A 23,585-nucleotide genomic window follows, 5' to 3' on the forward strand; every position below is an offset into this window, starting at 1 on the left:
AGCTTGTATTCTCCACGGCCACATGCATACCTACATTATGCGGCGAGCCGTCTGATAACATTAGTTTTTTTTAAAAGAGACGATCCTCCCTCTACCCCCGACTTCCTGAATAATCCCCCTCCCCCCTCTCCGTCGAGAACCCCCATTCCGCGGTTTCACATCGAGCAACGCTCTTGTGCCGAGTGCGCGGCGCAGGAGATGAACGGTCAGGGTCGCAGCGCCCCTACCGCCGACGGGCGGCGAAACATACTGAGAAACTCTCCCATTGCTTTCGCGGCGGGTGAGAAGGCCGTAAGAAAAGAAGCGCGCGTGCGGTCTAGCCCGGCCGTGGCCCAGCCATGTGCACCTGGTGCGCCGACGGGTTGCGCGCAATCTCGGAGGCCCAACAAAGACGAAGCTCGCGGAGTGGTTGGTATCTGCTCCGACAGGTGCCGCCACACTACCAGCAGATCTTATTTTATTCTCCTGTACGGCGACAATCTGCAAAAGCATGCGGACAAACAAACATAATTCGAGAACGATCACCGATACGCGTAAACTCGGGCAATGTTGTGTCTTCAGGGGTGCAGTTACAGCCACAAAAACGTGGATCGTGGCGTTGAACGGATAGCGAGAGCGCGACGCTCATTGCAGCGACGAGCTGAAGGGATTCCGCTCGCCAGATGCCTCACGAACATTGCACGATGTCGCAGCTTTACAATGTGGTACACAACACGGCTAGGGCAATTAATTATGTCCAAGAAAAGAAACCTCTAGATAAACACTGTCGCTCAGCTCACGTCAACACGGAGTACGTTGTAACACAGACAGACGACGCTCGCTGCCCACAGGAGGTTCAGTGACGTGTACTGGACATATCCAATCAGATCAGCCGCCTGCGTGACGTCGTGCTTCCAATACGACGCGCACTGGAAGTGGGCGGTTTTGCTGAGCCGCTGTGATCGGTGGCGATTCGCATCTTTAAAGCCTTGTAATAAATTACACAGTTTACGCACAGAGCTTAAATCGGTCTGTAAATGATCCTTAGGACTTGCTCTACCGGCTCAATGTGTTCGTACAAAATCGTCAAAACCGTTTCAGGGTCCCTTTAATGCTAGAATCTGCCGCTATACTTCACGGTCTTTCCATTGCTACCAACCAGCATCTTATCACGAGTTCTGGCCAGTTGTTGGCCAGTCTTAAGTATTGGGCAGACTTTGCCACCCCCCCCCCCTTTTAGGTAACAAGGAGGGGGGCGGTGAAGTCTGCCTACCTAAGAGGGGGGGGGGGGGCAAGTGACTTGGGGGTATCCGCCATAGGTCGCTCACCACCGGGGCGCCGCTGGTCCATGGCCGCAGGGGTGGTCCTGCCCGTTGGGCACCAAATGTGGGGTCTGGGCTAGCATTATGTAACTGCGCAAAAAAACGGACGGTGACACAAGAGGAGAGGAAAGCACAAACAGGCGCACAAACTGCGCCTGTTTGTGCTTTCCTCTCCTCTTGTGTCACCGTCCGTTTTTTTTGCGCAGTTATATAATGGGTCATTACCAACTCGCCCAACTTACCACTCTTCTGGGCTAGCAGCCGCGCAGAACCCCTCAGAGACGAGGCCGTGACACCGAGCAACAAACTTCACAAACGTGTTAGTCAGCCATCAGTGGCCTTATACGACAATGAAGACGCACTTTTAGAGCCTGTGCCCACCCTAATCCTGTTCCAACCTCACTGTTGCTTCGCCACTTCGCTAATATGATAGACACAGCGCTCCACAGCCCTGTAAAATGTTCTAAATATATGTGACACGTCTTTTTCACGGCATGTTTGACCCACAGATTATCTGATGTATACTACAATGTGAACATTGTAAACTGCATTGTGAACTTGCTTGCTGTGAGACGACCAGCTGCTCAAGGTTTTTGTAGACGACTTATTGTCGTTTTGCATTTTTCCTGCTCTAGTCTTCGCTAGGACGACTTACGCCGACCGTGCCATGTACCTTTGCTTGCTGCAAGTTTTTTTGCGATCCTTCGTCGGCAGTATCAACCTTCATCTCGGGGGGCGGTACCTGCCACCGCTTTTCCTGCACAGTTTTCACTTTGGCAGCAGCGGCGACGACGGGAGGACGACAACTAATCAGCTATTCTGCAATTTTGCAAGTTAGTTTGAAAGTGTCATTAATAAAATAACGTACAGCTTTGAAATTGTCGCTGTTGCTGCCAAGAGTGCCGTCTTTATGGCAATTTGAGTGCTCCGCCACTAACCTTTGTGCTTCCATAGCTTGTACACTGGGTTTCGTTTTCGACTGTGCTGTGTTTCTTTTGAGGCAATGAACAATAACAACCCTGATAGCTTAGATGATGCCGCTAAGGTCCTTGCAGAAAAGCAGCCTACTAGCATCAAAGAGGTGGCAAATGTCTTAAATGAACTAGTTGCTCGGCTTGGAAGGAACACTCGCGATTGATTAAAGAAAGATGTCGCCAAGTTTGGAGCTTCCGGAACTGAAATACACGCCAAAATTGCAGGAATCAGAGACTCGATAACTTTCATGAACAAAGGATTTCAATCCTTCAGAAAAGGTGTCGAGGCTTTCCGTCGGGAGATAGGAAGCGTGAAATCTGAGAATGAGCGCTACCACAAGGAAAATGAACAACTGTCGATAGAACTACAAGAGTATAAGAGAGATATAGTGGAGTTTAAACAGGGCTACGTTGGGGTTTTTGGTTTCGCACAACGTGCAGGTTCTTTATTTATTGAATGTCCGAGGCGTCACCTCAAGACACTCCCCAAAATGACGAGACCGCTGGCAACCCACATTTAATAACAACACTAAAACCAGAACACACAACACTAACAAAGACAGAAGAGTACATTGCAGAAATAACCGACTATACGACTGAGGTCAAGTCAGAGTGAATAAGCTTCATGCTTAGTTCTTCATCACTGAGTCCCTAACCTACAGTTAGCCGCGGGGAGAAGTGAAGGCGCGGTGCTGGTCTCACCACGGTCACCGATGACGATGCCTTGGAGCGAAGTACGGCAGGCGGTGAGGGATGCCATTGCCGTCGGAGTGGAGCAGCTCGATGGTCTGCTGTATCGGTAGCCTTCCTAGGCCGCCAGTTGACACTGAAGTCGAAGCGCCGACTGCGATGCTGTGTTCCGGCCGGACAGCCGCGTCCGAGCTCGAGCGCAATGCCCGACTGCTTGGACCTGCTCACGGGCACAGGAACGTTCTTCCAGCAGCAGCGCATCAGAGACCCACGGCCAGGAACAGCAGGTACCCAGTAGGGCGCTCAGGACACGGGTAGACGAAGGTAGACACCCATGGCTCGGGTCCGAAACCCGACGGCCAAGACGCGTGGCCCGTCTTCCTGGCTGCTTCCCTGCTACTGCTTCTTCTTCCAGCTCGCCTCCCTCCTCTCTCCTCGTGCTTCCGAACTATCGCCGTGGTTCTCTCCAATTGGCGTTTCATTTATTTATCCTTTCGATTTTTCACGTCCGTGCCAGTTTCTTCTTCTTTGTCTTCTGTCATCATTTCACGGCGTGCACTTTAAAAATCCGCGCACTTCACCACAAACAGTACTCCAGAAGCATGAATATTGAAATACAGGGCCTTCCGCAGGTCCGCGGTGAGGACCTCAGCAAAACGCTAGCTGACATTGCCGACTCCTTGGGCATTGAAGCGAATGCTAGTGACATCGATGTTGTACATCGAGTACCGTCTAAAGGCAGGGAAAAGAGAAAACCGAACGTTGTGGTGAAGGTTCTTACGCGAACTGCCCGAGACAAGCTTCTGTCAGCTGCAAAGAAAGTCTGTGCACAAAGGTTTCTCTGTGTTAAGTACAAATCAGCTGGGATTTAGTCAGGATGGACCCGTGTACATAAATGAACATCTATGCCTTGAGAACAAAGTCCTTCTAAGCAAAGCACGACAAGCCAGGCGCGAGAAAAGTTAGAAGTTTGTCTGGGTGTCGCAGGGTAAGATTCTCATGAGAAAAAGAGAAAATTCGCCTGTCTTGCATGTTGCCTGTGCTGCGGACCTGGAGCAAGTCGTGTAGACTTATATAATGAGTAGAGTCAAATTTGCCACTATGTTTCTGTTTTTCAAATGTATTAGAACTAAAATAATATCCACGAATTTCGCCTCTGATATGCACCTACAAGATGTATCGAACAAAGTCACTATATGTATCAAGACTTGGACTTCTCTATATTGTTTGCAAACTACTTGCAGATCCCGATGCCACTATAATGCTTACGCGAAACTTTTCCTCTATGTCAAAATGGTGGTTGTTTTTTCATTTTTATGTTCATACTGTGTTGTTCTTTTTTTCCACACTCTGTGTGAAAATACTGTGTTACGAAGCTACTGTGCACAAAGTTTCCTCTGTGTATGCATGTGTGTTTTACACTTTCATGGTTGCAAAAGTTAATGGATATTTACTTCAAGGTAATTGTTATGGCAATATACTCGCAGCCTACGTCTGTTTTATGCGGCAATGAGTGCACCATGCAAAAGCCCGACTGCATTAAATTTACTGTTAGCTGACCATAGGAACACGCCTTTAACGTTTCTGCACATTAACATACAATCAGCACGATCTAAGAAAGACGACTTAATTACTTTCCTTGAAGCATTCAGTTTCAAATTTTCAATTCTCATGTTTACAGAAACATGGTACCGAAGTGACATAAATACTATTGATAGAGGGCTATAACCTGGTTAGGAAAAACAGAGAAAAACGAAGAGGTGGGGGTGTCTGCATTTACGTTAATAATCACATCATGCGAATATTTGTCTGATTTGGTTTTATGTTCTGATGATATTGATATACTTTCCTTCAAGTGTGAAAACTTTGTGTTCTCTGTAGTATACAGGCCACCAGATGGAAACATTGGCAAGTTTTTTTTGAGTATCTTGAGAACTTTTTCACATTTATAAAGAACGAAGAATACACAATAGTTATCGGTGGTGATTTAAACAATGATATGTTAGAGAACATGGCAAAGCGCTCAGATGTATTGGCTCTCCTGGATTCAACTTTTATTTCTAATAAAATTTCAGTTCCTAGCAGAATTACGACGACAAGTGCAACTTTAATCGATTTCCTGTTAACAAACGCTCCAACTGAAGAGATATACTCCGGTGTTCTTAATACATCATTAAGTGATAATCAACTCATATACCTTGTTTTGGCCAGACATCTGAAACAAAAAGACAGTACTTCACCACAAATAAAATTTCAACAAATAAATTCAAACTCCCTTTTTGCTTCCGAAATGGAATTAACTCATTAAATTGGTAGGATGTATTGCCGTCTCCTTCACCTGACATAGCATATAACTCTTTTATAGAGATCTTATGCTCAGTATATAGAAAACACTTCCCATACAAAACCTTGCAAAAAACCTAAACGTGCCCGTAAATCATGGATAACCACTTCCATTCTTAAAATGATAAAAGAAAAAAATAGACTTTATAATGCATTTCTTACAGGACGAGACCCAGCTGCTTTTAGGGCTTTCAAAGTATTGGCGGCGAGGAGTTACGGAGTCGCCCTCCATCGGACGCGCTTCGATTGCGTAGGCAGGATGCCGCCGGCGCGCGCCCCATAGGTTTTGCTGTCGGCGCTCTGCAAAATCACCTCGCGGAAGCCCTCCAGGACATTTCTGCAGGTATTTTCGAAAAGAAATATTTTCTTTCCTGTCAAAATAATCATTTTCGATGAACTGAGAGCACAAGATAGTCTAAAGTCGCTGTCTCTGCAGAAAACCGAGCACCCGCTTCACGCAGTCACCGCGTTGGAGACACCTGAACCGGCTTCTTGCGTGAAAGGTAGACAGTCGCTGAGTGCAAAATATGTGAAATATCTCGTTAGAGTAGACTGCCTGTATAACTAAACGGAGCATAACAGAAAGAAGCCTCGAGCCAGCGATCGCACGGGTTCGCGACGACTGACGGTGCCTCTGCATGTATGAGCGTCTGCATGTATATGCTCGTACTGATGGTTTCGCTTTTGCTACGAGCACGTTTTGGCACAGCGCTATGAACTTTAGGCCACAGATAATGAGAATTTGTGAGTACACAAACAACTACTGTTGCGCGGACGCTATCAGAGCACTTCAAAAACAATTTCGTTACAACTACGGCTTCGGTGCGCATGGCAACTTTGCGATCTGCCGTCCCGACGATCCAGTGTTTTTTTTTGTCTAAATTCTTGTACGTTTCAATGTCATTTGACAAGCTGGCTCGCACTGCGTATTTATCGGTCTTCTCAGCGGACAAATGCCGCTGCTTCTGTTTCTTTATTCAGTGCATTCGTTTCGTTTGGTGCTCACACAAAACGTGAGCAAATGCGACGCCTTTTTTAATGCTCCTTAATTATCGTTCCATTTGCATTCCAGTGAATTTGCCGCTCTCTGTCATCAACAAATTTATAGACCAAAGCTTCACCACTTCGAGATTGCTGGTGGAAGGAGAAGTAGTCTACGAGATCGAGCATTGTAAGTAGCATGCAACGTCAAGGAAAAGAAAGAAAATACAGTAACGTTCGCCGGACGTGTTCTGCAAACGACGGCTGTGAACTAGGACCCACGTGAGCTTGAAATAGCGGTGAATAAAATAGAAGTTATTGCAGCAACCAGCAGCTGCAAAACAAGATATAGTAAATATTTACGAGTACCCCAGCAATTTTGGCAGCAGTGGCATGTTTAACGCCAACAGGGTGGTATCTTTCCCACGTAAATAAATGAGGCTCCAAGAAAATACATGGGGTTGGAGAGGCCCAACGTCAGTTTGAGAGTGACACAAATAAATTTGGGACATAGTGTTTGCGTCAGGGGAACGCAATCTTGACTGAAAAAATGTCATTGCCAATATAAATGCAGCACACAGCCGCAGCATTTGACTCTCTGGCTATGTACGTCCACCAGTAAACGTCGCGTAGCTTATGAAGGCGAAAGCCAGATGCCTCTTCAAACGGGAAGATTGACCGTGGCGGCGTCAAGACGAATGACGCGAAAAATAATCGTCACGTGATGAGGTCAACATATGACGTCATCATGACGTCACAGACCTAAATTTGTAACTTCATTATGACATCACCATGACGTGACATAAGGGGATGTCACATGATGACGTATTCACACGACATGGTCCCTTTGCATTGCCTCCGTGATCAGTGATGGCGTTATCATGACGTCAGAGATCGCCAAAATACGTAGCGTCATTATGACGTCACATAACGTGACGTCACATGATCACATATTCAATGGCAAGGTCGCTTTGCATTGCCTCCGTGATCGGTCACGGAGGCCGTGCAAAACCGCGTTAGGTGCAGAACGCTTTTGGAGGGGGGCGCGGGAGAATCAATACATCGACTGACAAGAAGATGGCTTTCACCTTCTAGTCATCTTTGGCGAATGCATAAGGGACCCTGTGAGTTTTTTAATTCAACGTATCTAAACAGCCGATTTTGTCGATGCTGAGCACGGGGCCGGAGATCAAGAGGCCGCACGGGAGGGTTCTGAGATGGTGTCGCACGTGGTAAAAGGTAGCGCCTTTTCCATCCTGTGGCAGATAAGCATCATTTGCCGGCGGGAAGCGCGCGTGAGCCATCGTCTCAGTGCGCGCTGTCTGCTACTCACCGAACATCGCAGGCCCGACGCAGTAACGACAGCCTTCGTCGCGGAAGTGCTTGTGGCACACAAGACTCGTAGCGGAGGGCTTCTTGCCGGTTCTTAGCTTTACAACCCATGCTTCACGCAGTTTCTTGTCCCGCGGTTACCGGTGCAGGCTGACACTGGGCTCCGTTGCGTAAGCCCGGCACTGCGGCAGCGAGCGGTAGAGCCCCATGTTCGTCGCCTTCGGAGGTAGCCACTCTATTACATTGGTTTCAGTTGAGCAGAAAATGCGAGAAAACTTCCGTATTTGAACAGACCGCAGCGTATGTGGTACTTGAAACTCGTTTTAAGCACGCGGCAGCGCTCCACAAGCAGCCGACGCGGCCGCTGAGACCACGTGATCCTGCTAAGCACGTCACGCCGACGGTGGCGCCGGCGTTTCCAGTGGTGGGCCTCGAGGCCAATACCGAAGTAATTTAAAGAAGCTTCAGAGACAATCTAAACTCAGAAGAGCTGTTAGATGCGCTTCGTCTGTGTTGTCCATGTTTTTTCGTCCTCAACTTTGCAGCGCTAAAATTTTTCTACAATCTAAACTCAGCTACTATTTTACTATGTTTGAAGGCGTGATAAACGCGAAGGAGATGTGGAACAGATTAAATGCTGTGATAGCTGCAAGGCATCTGGAAAACAGCATTGATGGACTTACAATATGTGATAATGTATACAAAGGAGCAGCGTTGGCAAACAAATTTAATGAGCATTTTACTACGCTAGTAAGTAGTACATATGATGCTGAAACGTTGAACTACCTGACCCCTTCTGCGAAGAATTCCCTATTTACCGTGCCAAGAGATGAACATGAGGTAATTAGTATATTTAGACATTTTAAAGTGAGTAAGAGTGAAGACATCGATGGCCTAAAACTACAACCTGGTACCTTTGCTATTGATCTCCTCAGTCCGTGTTTAACACATATTTATAATCTTGCTTTGAGTACCGGTACTTTTTCTCACCGCATGAAAGCCGCCAAAATAACAGTAATATTTATTTATTTATTTATTTATTTATTTATTTATTTATACATACTGTCAATCCCAGAGGGATTATAACAGGTGAACAATCAAAGACAGTGATTTAGTAGTCAATAAAAAAAATTTAAAAAAAATAAAAATAAAAAATAATAATAAGAAATTAAAAAAAACATACAAGAACATTTTTTCAAAGTACAAACACATTGGCACTTTACTTAAACAAGAACAAAAAAGTTCACGTAACACCATATTAGGTTTGCGAGGCTATCAAGTCGCCTTCTACTAGTTTTGAGAAAGTGGCTAAGGATGTGCTACTGGTAATGGAGGGGGACAGGCTATTCCATTCTCTGATCGCAAGCGGGAAGAACGAGAATTTGAAAGCATCTGTGTGATATTTGTAAGGGGCAAGGGTATGAGAGTATTTGTGGCGGGTAGTTCTAGCTGCGGATAGATTGATGTAGCGGTACTTGTCTATGTTTAGCTGACTGTGTAACAGTTGGTACATTAGCTTTAAGCGTGCCAATGTCGCCCGGTTTTTTATGGTTAGTAGTCCAGCCTTCTTAAGCAATTCGGTAGGCGAATCTGTTCGATTAAATTTGTTAAAAATAACCCTAAGCGCTTTTCGTTGGACACCTTCGATCGAGCTTGCTGGTTAGTTTTTTTGTGTACGGGAACCAGGCAGCGTTTGCGTACTCCAGGATGGGTCGAATAAGTGTATTATACGCCAGTAACTTTGTGTGTGGTGGTGCTTGCTGTAATCGCCTTTTTGTAAATAACAGTCTTTTTAGCGCAGACGATGTGATGTAGTGAATATGAGCGTCCCATCGTAGGTCATGTGACAGAATGACCCCGAGATACTTATGTTTAGTGACTTTAGAAGGGTAGCTGAATTGATGACGTAGTTGAATTCGGATGAATGCTTTTTTCTAGTTATAGATAAGAGTTTCTAGATATAGATAAGGGGGAGAGAAAAATAATCTGGGTAATTACAGGCCAATCTCAATATTGCCGGTGTTCTCAAAGGGTCTAGAAAAGATTACTTTTATTACGCTGTCAAGGGTTTTGACGAACATCAAGTTATAGCACCGTCCCAGTTTGGTTTCAGGCCTGGCCTCTCAACCCAAAGTGCGCTGCTTTTCAAAAGGAATTATTATTAAAAATATAGAAGCGAAAAGATTAACGTTAGGTGTCTTCATAGATTTCTCTAAGGGATTCGATACCATAAACCATCTAACATAACTGCAAAAGCTAAAAAACTATGGCATTCGCGGTGTCCTTTTAAATTTAATCGAAAGTTACTTGGCTGACCGACACCAGTGTCCAGTATGTGTCGGTCAGTCAGGATGACGTCATATGGTGACGTCATCACGTGATGATTTTTTGCGCCACTCGTCCCCGACGCCGCAGGACGCCGACGGTCAAACTTCGTGTTTAGCGAGGCATATAAGCCTTTCGCCCTAATGTAATATGGATCGCCCTATCTACCATTCCACGGCCGAAGGGACGCGCCGCTTTACTCTTACAGAGTGAGGGCGTAATCAGAATAGCGCTCCTGCCACGTTATCGATGATAACAGTCGGCCGTGAGACCTGGATGATGTTAATTGGGTATAATCGAGTGAAATGCAAGACTGCGACGCATGTTGGCGCCCGACCTTGCCAAAGTGGAAAACGCTGTCTCTGGCAACGGGCAACAGGCAAAGTGGCTGCTTGCAGTAAGCTTGTTTGAGGGCGCTGCTTTCTTTTGCGGGTGGGAGCGTAGTCACGTGTTATTTTTCATATTTCGTGGCTTTTCTTTATCTTGTTTTTCTATAGATAGATAGATAGATAGATAGATAGATAGATAGATAGATAGATAGATAGATAGATAGATAGATAGATAGATAGATAGATAGATAGATAGATAGATAGATAGATAGATAGATAGATAGATAGATAGATAGATAGATAGATAGATAGATAGATAGATAGATAGTGTTGTGTATTCACCAGTGAATACGGTCGCCAACCATGAGCGCCCGTGGCGCCGCCCTTGAAGTGAGTGGACAGTAACCTCTGGCGGACTATTCATTCCTCCTCCTGGTTTTGGCAACGCTTGTACCCAGCTAAGTCAGCTGGTAATAAACTACTGTTATGCATACATAACATTTGGAGACGAGTTCACGAACCGATGTGGTGAGTGACGTTGGCTGCAAAAGCAAGTGGCAAGACGCCACACAAGGCAACGAAGGTGAGCTTCGGTGAACGTCGGCGGCAGTACGCACAGCGAGATGACTTCGGACAACGCTTCGAACGAGGGTGCTTCAAAAGCTAAGCCTAGCGTCTCAAACGTGTTCTTGGGCCGGCTGGGCCATATGGAAAAGTTTTCTCCTGACAACGCGGCAGCCTGGCCTACACACCTCCAACGCCTACAGTTTTATTTCACGGCGAATGGTGTGGTGGAGGAGCAGCAGCAACGGCCAGTGCTATGCAGCGTTTGTGGTGCGGATACGTACGCCATCCTTCGTACGTTGTGTTCTCCGGCGACGCCGCCTGAGACGGCGTATGCGGACATTGTTTCCAAGCGCAGCGCACGCACCACTTCATGCCAACGCCTCCGGTGATTGTGCAGCGTTTCACGTTTCGCAAACGCTGTCAGCAGCCGGGTGAAAGTATCGCGGATTTACTTGCGGACTGGCGCCGACTCTCCGAGCACTGCGAGTTCAGCGTCACCCTGGAGAACATGCTCCGCAATCGTAAGTCTGCGGCGTTCGTGACGAAGGGCAGCAACGGCGTCTCCTGACCGAGACTGCGTTGGATTTCAAGAAGGCGTACGAAAAGACCGTCGCTGCTGAGTATGCGACTCGGCAAACGGAAACCATCAGGGGGGCGTTGCCGGCAGCATCCGAGTTACATCAGATGGATCAAGCACCAAAGGCACACAAGAGGGGCGGTAAACAAGAGCTTTCCAAGAAGTCAAGAACCGGGCGGTGTTCCGGCTGCAACGGTGACCACGACGCTACGAGCTGTGGGTTTCGCTCTGCAGTGTGTCATTTCTGCAAGCGGAAAGGTCTCATTGTTCGTGCCTGCCGTCAAAAGGAAGAGGCAAGAAGCAAGGCAATTAGTGGCAATAAGCGCCTAGGCAACTTGGGTCACTCAGGAGTGCACGGACTTTACCACATTGGTAATGCATTGCCAGCGTTTATGGAAAACGTCATTGTGAACGGACGCCAGGTATCGATGGAAGTGGACTCTGGATCCGTTTGTTCTATTGTCAACTTGGGGATATTGAGCAAGGTGGGAATCTCGAAGAAGGCGCTCCGACCAAGTTTCCGGGGAGTGCGGACGTACACATAGCAGCCTGTTTGTGTCGTGGGCGAAGTGGAAGTTCCTGTTAAGTACAACAGTAGAGAGGGCAAACTACCTCTGCTCGTCACGAAAGGGTCGGGAATCAGCATCCTGGGAAGAGACTGGTTCCGACTGCTAGGCATAACACTGGAAGGACTACACCAGCTCAACGGAGCTCCAGCCTACGAGAGTTCCAGTCGAGAAGTCCAACCAGCTGCACGCAACCAGAGCAAGGTGGTGACGAGCGTGACAAATCTGCTGCAGGATTATCCAGATGTGTTAAAGCCTGGGCTGGGCAAGAGCAGGGGTCTTCCTGTGCGGATTTCAGTGGAGGAGCAAGCCACGCCTAAGTTTCACAAGCCACGCCAAGTACCTTTCGCGCTACTGCCCAAGGTGGAGGAAGCCATCGAACAGTTGGTGGAGCAAGGCATTTACGTTCCCATTAAGCATTCCCGCTGGGCGACGCCAATTGTCCCGATTCTGAAGAAGAACGACGGAAACATGAGAATTTGTGGGGACTACAAGGGAACGCTCAAACTAGTCGTCAAGTGGGAGACGTGTGCGCTTCCAACTCCAGAACAACTGCTCGCAAGACTGGGAGTATGTACAGTGATTTATCGGCTGGACTTGGATCAAGATTATCAGCAACTCTGTGTCGATGAGGACACCGCCATGCTGCAGACCGTGACAACTCACAAGGGCCTGTTCAAGGTGACGCGATTTCAGTTTGGTGTGGCAGTCGCCGTAACCATCTTTCAGGGTTATATGGAAGGACTATTGAACGGACTGGAAGAGGTTCAGTGCTTTCTGGATGACATCCTAATTGGTGGAAGAACCGTTGCTCAGCATGACGAACGGCTGCGCAAGGTCCTGCAGCGTGTCCAAGACGACGGGCTTCGCCTGAACGCCGAGACGTGTGCATTCAGGGACAAGGAAGTGACGTACCTGGGGTACCGGGTCAACAAGGACGGAATAAGTCCTTTGCGTGTAAAAGTGGAAGGCATAAAGCAAGCTCCGGAACCGAAAAACAAGAAGGAGCTGCAGTCGTTGTTGGGAGCCTTAAATACTTATGGCCGTTTCTTGAAAGGAGCGACACATGTGTTGGAACCACTACACCGCCTCCTGGACAGGGATAAGGCATGGAGTTGGACCGAGACGAAAGCGAAGGCTTACCAGAGTGCCAAGAACCTGTTGGAATCATCATCCGTCTTAGCACACTATGATGTGACACGTCCCATAGGGCTGGCCTGCGACGCGTCTCCGTGCGGGCTGGGTGCGGTACTGAGCCAAGTGGGTGCAGATGGTGTTGAAAGACCAGTAGCCATCGCCTCGAAAACCTTATCAAAAGCAGAGCGCAACTATGCGCAGATAGACAGGGTGGCTCTGGCTTTGCTAATCGGAGTTCAGAAATTCCACCAGTATATTTTTGGTGGGAAGTTTCAACTCTTGACAGACAATAATCCATTGCTAGGCCTCCTGCACCAAGCCAAGCCGGTTCCTGCCGTACTGTCACCTCGGATGTTGCGCTGGACTCTGCAACTTTCTGCTTACAGCCAGGAGCCTGTACTTGGAGCCTGTACGTACCAGGCTCCAAGTTGCCACGTGCGGACGTTTTCAGTCGTCTTCCGCTTCCTGTCAGGGATGAGCACGAACCACCGTTGGGAGACATTTTGCTGCTTGAAGCAGCGCCGGAAGTTCCTCTAGATGGTACCAAGATCGCAGCATTGACACGTACGGACGCTGTTCTGTCGCGGGTACACAGCTGGATTTTGCAAGGTTGGCTTTCCACGCAGGTGCCCGAGGAATTCCGTCCTTTTGTGGCCAGGAAGAACGAACTGTCCACCTACCGAAATTGTGTACTGTGGGGATCTCGTGTTGTGATTCCCAGTTCCGCACAGGCCCAGGTCCTAGGCATCCTACACACCATGCACCCAGGCGTAGTACAGATGAAAGCTCTTGCACACAGCACCGTGTGGTGGCCGGACATCTGCAATCGCATAGAGCGCAAAGTAGCTGGCTGCCAAGTGTGCTAAGAAAGTCGGCAAGCTCCCAGTAAGACACCGGTGCACCCATGGGAGTTCACTAAGAACCCTTGGTCATGTTTGCATATAGATTTTGCCGGTCCCTTCAAGGGAAAAGTGTTTCTGCTAGTCGTCGATTCTCATTCCAAGTGGCTGGAAGTTTCCCTGATGGAATGAATGACGACAAGAGCCGTTCTTAAAGAACTTCGAGCAATGCTTGCTCTTTGTGGCGTTCCCGAAGTGTTAGTGTCGGACAATGGAACTTCGTTCACGTCAGAATTCGCCGAGTTTGCAAACAGAAACCAAATTCGGCACATTACAGTCGCGCCCTTTCACCCCTCATCCAGTGGTCAGATAGAGAGGATGGTTTAGGAGACGAAACAAGTCCTGCGTAAGTTGTCGGAGAGAGACTGGGCCACCAAGCTGTCTCGTTTCTTGCTGGGACAGCACATTTTACCCAGTAGAACTACAGGGAAGAGTCCCGCTGAACTTTTGATGGGGAGACGACTGCGATCAGCCATTCACCGTCTGCATCCAGATTTTCACATGGTTGGATCGTCCCTTCAGCATTACTTTAGTGATGCTTCTCGACGTGTTCGGCATTTCTATCCAGGCGACGCTGTGTATGCACGGAACTATCAGGGTGGCACCAAGTGGGTCCCCGGGTCCATTGCTTCAGTCACCGGACCCCTTTCTTGCCAAGTTCGTCTGTCCGAGGGTAGCTTATGGCGAAGAGACGTTGATCAGCTCCGCAACCGGGCCAGCCCACTAGACCTCGGTGAAGCTGACAGTGATACTTGTGGGGACTCAGCCGATGGTGATGACCTCGCTGTGACTGGCCAGGACGCACCACTGCCAAGAGTGGGTGACACCTCACCGAGATCAAGTCCACCTAGCAGTCCCGCCCCTGGACCCGACGGTGCTCGGGCCGTATAGTGAACTGCTGTTCCGTGTTCCGTATTCTCTTTTGGCCGCCATTAGCGCCCCGTGATTGGTCGTTTCACCTGTCACTCAAGTGACGTGTCGGAAGCCCAAATTTTGGTGACGTCAAATTGCAGAGTACACGCTCACTATGCTAAAATATACGGAATCGATTCCGTCGAAGCGCGGAACAGTCAGCGAGTGGCTCCGTCGTTCGACGCAATAGGAAAAATGGCGGTGCCAGCGTATTTGCCAGAGGCTTTTTCGTGTTCTTGGCGGCGGTCGTTCGACGGCTCGGCAGCACCGTGGGCGCCCGATGACGCGCTTGACATGCCAGTCGATGAAAGAGTTCGGAGTCGCTTTCGCGCGAAGAAAGGAAGGTGCGGCGGTTGTGCGACGATGTGGCCGAGGAAGGCGCGCGACGGCGCGACCGACTGCGCTGTCGGTGGTGCCTGTGGGTGCTGTGCGGCCTTCGGTTTTTCGCGAGTGGCAGCTTTCAAGCCTCGTTTCGAAGCGAGGATACTATTGTCATCATGCAAGCTGCGGTAAGCAGAGTGTGTGCGACGTTGTGGCGGAGGTAATCGTGCACGCCGGGATCTGTAAAACGTGGGTTCCCTTCCCGTGGACGCCGGATGAAAAGGGGGCCTTGAATGTTTCCTACGGCTGCCGGCGTCATCGGATGCGTGGACGGCAGCGTTGCCGTCATCATTGCACCGAAGGGCGACCATCACAAGGCGGCATTTAATCCCCGCAAGGCACATTATGCCCACATCGTCATGCTAGTAAGTATCGGTTTTCCCATCCTTTCGAGCGCATGTCCGCACAGCGAAATGTGGCTCACAGTTCTTCACACTTTCTGCGACGCAGATATGGGAATCCTGCCGTGAACCACGGCCTCTGGGGTGAGACTACGACGCCCACGTCTGGCGGACAACGCGGCTGCGTTAACGCTTCGAAGGGGCACGGATTGCCGCGGCCGCACCTTCTGGCCTCTAGGTGAGCAGAATAAATAGTTGGGATATTCACAGTTTGAGCTAACGGAATATCTGCTCGCGCTATGGTTAATGCCCTGTTTGATTAGCTACAGGTACTTGGTAACTGTGACAACTGACAGGATGTCGCTCGCTGCGTGTGTATCATCTTGCAGCTACCGGTTATCCGCTCCATAATATTGTCAAATGACTCACATTGTCATGACAGCTTATTTATAGTTTATAGTATTCATGCTTCGCGTAGTACGGGTACGTCAGGCTGGTGAAGTGTAGCATTAGATCATTCTATCATTGCTATTTTTGTGTGGCTCAGCGTCGTGGATCCCTTACATTGAAACAGTATTTACAACACACCACTTTTATTTGTGCAGGTGACAGAGGCTACAAACCAGGACAATGGCTCCTGACACCTCTCCGAGGCTGTCCTCTCAGATACAGTGTTAAAAAGGTAAGTGCTACACCGCACATGCTGCAATGCAGTCTGTAATGAAGCGTTCTATTGGGCTATTGAAGAGCTGCTTTCGCTGTGTTCAGCAGTGCTGTACCCTCCATTAAGAATCAGAATGTGCGTCTCACATTGCTGCAGCATGTGCAGTGTTGCACTTGCATTTGCATTGCTGAAGGTGACAGAAGTGTTCATGATTTCAGCGATTATTACAATAGTGAGCATGGCAGTGTTGTCAGTGATGACTCCCAACCACTGCTTAGACAAGGAAGGTTATCACGCTCCACATGTGTTCCTGGACAACCTGACCGCATTGGTAATCCGCTATTTGGCTAACTGTACCACTGACAACAGCACTAGGCAAGTGTCATTTCATTGAGAAACATGTGCCTAAGAAATAGCAATAAAAAGTCACAGTTTCGCCGCAACGGCGAAGCAATGAATGCGATAGCAATAAATTGGAATGTAACGCGAAGAACGGAAAGCAGCTAGAAATAGCCAGCGCGTCGCTCGAGCCCAAAGGACGCACGAAAAGAACGCACACAGGACGAGCGCGAACTATTATGCGTCACAGCTCGACACTTGAAGCGCACTGCTCAAACATAAAGCAGGACGCACGAAACGAACGAACAGGTACACACAGGACGAGCGCGAACTGTCACAGTTGTTACTTATTTCTGTTTGAACAGCGCGCTCCTTTCGCAAACGCGGCCGCTGCGAAGTGACCTTCGTATGCTCTGTGGCTTCAGCGCGGACATCGCGGTGAAAGCACAAGACATGCACCCGCCCGCTCCACACCCCCCCCCCCCCCGACCATTCCCTTCTTTTCTCGAGATAAGCGCACGAACGTGGCCCCGCCCTGTAGGGCGAAGACCAACGGCGTTCGCAGGAGCGGGGGCGATGATCTTTAAAGCGCGCAACGCACGCACATCGCACCATCAATGTGGTGAATAAGAAAGCATGCTGCAGTAAATGGTGTATATAAATAGCTCGCCCTTAGCAGGCTGAAAGACGGTGGTACTGTTGGTGGCGTAACTGTCTAACGCCGCTCGCTGGAAAGCGAGAGGTCGCCCGTTCGATTCCGCGCGTCGGAAAGTTTTTCTGAATGATTTTGCTTTGTGGCTTATATATGCGCCAGCATCCGTATCGCGCCAGCATCCGTATCGAGTCTCTCACGCTGAACGCCGGGTCATCGACGAGCAGGTGAGCGACATGCTTCAACGTGGCGTAATCCAACCTTCACACAGCCCTTGGGCCTCCCCGGTTGTGCTGGTGAAAAAAAAGGACGGCAGCATCAGATTCTGCGTTGATTATAGGCGTCTTAATAAGATCACACGAAAAGATGTTTACCCGCTGCCCAGAATTGACGACGCTCTCGATTGCCTGCAAGGAGCAGAGTTCTTTTCTTCTTTAGACCTTCGATCGGGCTACTGGCAGGTTCCTATGAATGAAGCCGACCGCCCCAAGACTGCATTTGTAACTCCTGACGGATTGTACGAGTTCAACGTGATGCCGTTTGGCCTCTGTAATACGCCTGCCACCTTCGAACGTCTGATGGACAACATCCTAAGAGGCCTAAAATGGAATACGTGTCTGTGCTATCTGGATGACATCGTCGTTTTCTTGAAGGACTTCGACTCCCACCTCACTCGCCTCGCAAGCGTCCTCACTTGCCTTGCGGACGCGGGACTGCAGCTGAACTTGAAGAACTGCAATTTCGACGCACGCCAGCTTACCATCTTAGGACACGTTGTCAGCAAGGATGGTGTCCGTCCCGATCCTGCCAAGCTTCGCGCTGTCGCCGACTTTCCCAGGCCGTCTACACTAAAAGAACTCCGTAGCTTCATAGGCCTTTGTTCGTACCTTCGCAGATTTGTGCGCGATTTCGCGACGATAATCGCCCCACTCACACAGCTACTTGCCGTCAACCAAGACATTTCGGCGTGGTCTTCCGCTTCCGACAAAGCATTCGCCTCTTTACGCCATCTTCTGACATCCCCACCTATCCTACGCCACTTTGACCCGGATGCTCCAACCGAAATCCACACGGACGCTAGTGGAGTAGGCCTCCGCGCTGTTCTTGCCCAGCGTAAAGCTGGCTTCGACGAGTATGTCGTTTCCTACGCCAGTCGCACTCTCACTAAAGCAGAAAAGAACTACTCAGTCACGGAAAAAGAATGCCTTGCCATCGTTTGGGCAATCACGAAATTTCGACCTTACGTATATGGCCGCCCATTCGACGTCGTGACTGATCACCACGCTTTGTGCTGGTTATCGTCATTAAAAGACCCATCTGGTCGCCTAGCTCGTTGGGCGCTCCGTCTTCAAGATTATGACCTCCGTGTCATCTATCGGTCAGGCCGTAAGCATTCGGATGCCGACGCTCTTTCTCGTTCGCCACTTCCCCATGAGTATGGTGTTGCGTCTATTTCGAGCTGCGATTGTTCATCTCCTGAACATGCCGACATGTCATCTGAGCAACGCCAGGATCCATGGATAGCCTCTCTCCTAGAGTATCTGTCTCAGGCGTCCCCACATACAACCAACCGCTCGCTTCGACGCACTGCTCGCCACTTTAAAATCCGTGATGGCCTCCTGTACCGCCGAAACTACCTGTCTGATGGCCGCAAATGGTTGCTGGTAATTCCTCGCCATCTACGTTCCGACGTCTGTGCCTCCTTTCACGCGGATCCGCAATGCGCCCATGCTGGTGTGGTGAAGACATATGCACGCCTCCGGATTCGATACTACTGGCGCGAAATGTACCGCTTTGTTCGGCAGTACGTCCATTCATGCTCCAAGTGCCAACGCCGGAAGAGCTCTGTGCACACGACCACAGGTCCACTCCAGCCACTGCCCCGTCCCTCTCGGCCGTTCGACCGCATCGGGATCGATTTGTACGGTCCCCTACCGTACACACCAGATGGCAACCGCTGGGTGACCGTCGCTGTGGACCACCTCACGCGCTACGCTGAAACTTCCGCGCTTCCAGAGGCCACAGCGCGTGAGGTCGGCTTGTTCATCCTTCGAAAGCTCGTTCTTCGGCATGGTGCACCTCGCGAGCTACTCCGTGACCGCGGACGTTCCTTCTTATCCGAAGCCGTAGAAGCCCTCCTCCGCGAATGCAACGTTGTCCATCGAACTACTACGGCATATCACCCGCAAACCAACGGGATGACCGAGCGCTTCAATCGCACACTCGGCGACATGCTCTCCATGTATGTTTCCGATGACCACACGAATTGGAACCGCATACTGCCGTTTGTCACGTATGCTTACAACAGCGCCATTCAGTCTACTACGGGGTTTGCTCCGTTCTTCCTGCTTTATGGTCGGGAACCTTCCTCGTTCTTGGATACTGTTCTTCTGTACTGACCGGACCCCTCAGAAACTACGACTCTAGCCGAAGCCGCCACTTATGCCGAAGAATGTCGGCAGCTCGCACGCTCGCTTACCACGCACAACCAGGCCCGCCAGAAACACTCTCATGACCGAAACTTATCTGCTTCGTCATATTCACCTGGAACAATCGTGTGGCTTCGCGTGCCCTCATCTGCCCCCGGCCTTTCCGCAAAGCTCGTCCCTAAGTATGACGGTCCTTACCGGGTCCTACGCCAGACTTCACCGGTCAACTACGTTATTGAGCCTCTTCAGCCACCTACGGATCAACGCCGCCGCGGGCGCGAGACTGTTCATGTCGATCGATTGAAACCTCACTACGACCCACCAGTATTACCTGCGCCATAGGTCGCCAGGACGGCTCCTTTTCTGCCGGGAAGTGATTGTAGTGATATATACGGTTACCGTAGAGAACGATGAAGAAGACGGTTGTTGTGGTTGGTGCTCGTGCTGGCTCCGTTTCGGGGAACTGACTGCTGTCCTGTCGCTGACGGCGGCCGGCGACGGCAAAAATCAGCCGAGACTGTCCATATAATTGCTATCGCAATAATGTATGATGTTTTCCGTGCTAAAACCAAGATACAATTGTGAGCCACACTGCAGTGGAGGACTGAATTTATCTTGATCATCTGTGGCTCTTTAACGTGAATCTAAATGTAAGTAAAGCAGTGATCCTGCATGTTACCCTCATGGAAATGTGTTCGCTGTCAGCAGGAACCGACCCATGTGCTGAATGAAGCTTTGCAGCGCGACTTCTTACCTGCTAAGCTATCACGGTGGGTTACCTAACAAGTTGAAGAAAACGTTTCGAAGTTACATTTCCTGGTAATAATAAATCGCTGCTGGGTTTCATCACATGCTGTATGACCAGGCCTTTCCCACAACTTGGCTATACGTGACTGGGTCATTTTTATATGGCGGTACATAGGAACGTTTCATTTCGCAACTGTCAATATAACGCACTGTACTCGGCAGCTGAGTGCTATATCCAATTCACTGGAAAGCAAGGGTTTGGTATTGTTTTTGTTAGTGCTGATTGTTCTCTAATCACGAACACTCTGACCGTTATTGCTGTATGACTGGGAGTGCACACCAAGTCTGTCTCCTCACTTCCTGTATAACAACACACGGCTCGCCTTTTGCTTCACGCGCAACTTGTGGGCACTGTGCTCTTTTGTTGCACATCCACCACGCTGTTCCTTTTGAAGGGCCAACTGATGCTGAAACAGATCGTCTAGCATTTCAAGTACCTTTTTCTCATTCAGAAGTGTGCTCATTTGTGAATGCAGAAGTAATGTGAAAGAATATGTACGCAGTCTCTTCAAGACACTCGTAAATTCCTTGTAAAAAAAGGAATTTATTCATGTTCACACCAATGCAAAGACGGCATATACTTTCTGTAAATAAACATACACTGTGAAACTGCAGTGTCATATTTTTAAAGCATTACTGACATTTATTACATGCACAAGTTACAAGAAACATCATGCTGAAGGAAGCACAGTGTGACATCGTACTGCATGGGTAATTAATGACCACTACAATGCAAATATAGATGACATCAGCATGCCGTTCTACTACGGACATGTTACGTTGCTAAAAGCATTATATGCGTTTCAAGGAGCACCTTTGTGGTCTCATGTGGCAGGGACCAACACTGTAAACAATGTCTGTGCACCTCAAATTTTGGTTTAAGTTCGGCACATGTTGTCTCTGTTTATTGCTGCGTGCCATCGTAATGCATAAAAAAAGAGGGACACATGAAATGTGCACCGTATACGAATCAGAAGGTACGTGGGCACTTGTGCGCACAGTTATACACTTCAGAGTAGTATAGTATCCCTAACAAGATGGCAGTTTGTCAATGTTTATAAGAAAGGACAGTTGCATAACAATGGCATTACATGAAGCAGCAAAACAAACCAATGTACACAGTGTGCAAAACACGCCTGTGCAATTGACGGGATGCTTTCCTGAATAGCAATAGCACAGTTTTTTTCTTACAGATATAGCGTCAACATTACATAAGTGTAAAATGCATGTTGCAATGTAACTGGCCTAATTTGTCTGCAAAAGAAAAGTATATGTTTGGTTTTCGAGGACATAACTTTGCAAGGATTGATAGCTGTGACCCACGCAAAAGTCAACTGCAGTTTCTAAAAGGACACAGATAGTAGACTGTGTGATTATTTTGCTCAGTGTAAAAGCACTTGTGTCATATACATTTCTACTTCAAGTGACATAATGAAACTACAGTCTTTTTGTGTACAGTCAAGCATGGTCTGCATATAATTTCAGATAGACTAGCACATGTCAAACAACTTATGAAGGGCAAGCACTGCCACGAAATCTTGAAGTGTCAGTTTCACTGGAGAGAAAGGCTATGCTTACAGGCTTGCCGCATGAAATGACGCCACATGATATGTGTTGTGTGCATCATTTCAGAAGGCTGATGATCACATGTCAAAGCAACTTGTGAAGACGTGCTCACACTACCGCAAGAAAGCGGAGTATCGATTTAAAAAGACTTATGCACTACACTTGTCACACCAAAAAAATGACATGCAAGTAAAGAAACGTGAAACAAAACAGAACAACTGAAGACAAGTTAAAAAGGGAAAAAAGTCTTAATGCTAATGGCCGACGAGGTGGCTACAGCAGCAGTGAAGACTGGGGAACTCCAGGGCCAATGGCAGCCAGGAGATGTTTGAGGGTGCCTGTGATGCATTAGGTAGCCGAACGCATGCCTCTCACTCCATCGACAAGCTCCGGATGCTGCAACTAGACAAATTCACATAATGTATTACAGGTCACTTATTCCAAGAACACAGAGGAAACCAAAGTAATGCTCCATCGGTTTGATCCGGATAGGCAGCGATGACAAGGAATTAGTCATTGAGCTGGAGAAAAAATCCAATCGTTTTTTGTTATTTATACATTTAATCTAGTGCACAACCACAACAAGTCAAATGGATTTGAAGTATTGGTTTCACTTTATTTGTTTCATGAAAATGTGACCCTGAATTGACTCCGCTTATTCCTAACCTCGGTACAAGCACTTCGAAGTAGCATCGTTAAGTCCCCACACTTGAGCCTCTTTACGTGGCAAAGAAATCTCGGAACTTGGCGAAAAACTCGTAGCACTTCTAGCCACACACACCAAAAACAGGCCTGCCGCTGCTGGAACAGCCTGATAGGTGGCTCCGTAAATTTTTCCCCCTTTTTTTTCTTCAGAGTTCTCGCCGCAACGCGGTAAACAAATGCAGTTCTTTGCCGACTACAATAATTATACTTATCAAATCTATTGTTATGTCATCACAAATGAAACACCGCGGTGTGCACGTTTACAAAAATGTTTTACGCAACAACTTTCTCCTGTGCAAGTTCGATTCAGCAGAAATGTACGTAAAATGCACAGGGGAAACAACTGAACGTACACGTCCATGTACGCGGTAACTACGCTTGCTCACGCACTATCATTCACGAAATCAAAAGGTGAAGCTTACTATATATGAGACGATAGAAGTACAGGCTTCCCCAGTTCATAATTTTTTTTGTTTTTCGCTACCTGTAAGAACCAAAGCAAAGTAAACATAACGCCGTAACGGCATGCTCGGCATTGTTTACTCACCTTGCGGTTAAAATTCCATGTTTTCCTTGTTCTTCGCAGCTTCCGATATTCCTCTGCGACGAAAATACTCCCCGGTAGTCGCGATCACATTCTTTTCGCAGCACTATAGGTGACAGAACAGAAAACGGCTCCCAGAAACGATCAGCTCTTTTTCTCGCAACGGCCACTTTAAGCTACTTAGATTGGGTGCAAAAGCAGCACCCATGTGGCTACGACTCTCA

The 23,585-nt window shown here is 48.4% G+C and overlaps 1 protein-coding gene across 1 annotated transcript; it reads left to right on the plus strand.

The window, feature by feature from the left end:
• Window positions 1–3,167: 3,167 nt before the first annotated feature.
• LOC119391986 (uncharacterized protein K02A2.6-like) lies at window positions 3,168–13,988 on the plus strand. Its single transcript, XM_037659625.1, has 3 exons — window positions 3,168–3,252; window positions 12,050–13,245; window positions 13,749–13,988. The coding sequence occupies exons 1-3, from the start codon at window positions 3,168–3,170 to the stop codon at window positions 13,986–13,988; spliced, it is 1,521 nt and encodes a 506-aa protein (XP_037515553.1).
• Window positions 13,989–23,585: the final 9,597 nt, after the last annotated feature.

The sequence above is a fragment of the Rhipicephalus sanguineus genome, chromosome 4 (assembly GCF_013339695.2).
Source record: "Rhipicephalus sanguineus isolate Rsan-2018 chromosome 4, BIME_Rsan_1.4, whole genome shotgun sequence".
Taxonomy (NCBI): domain Eukaryota; kingdom Metazoa; phylum Arthropoda; class Arachnida; order Ixodida; family Ixodidae; genus Rhipicephalus; species Rhipicephalus sanguineus.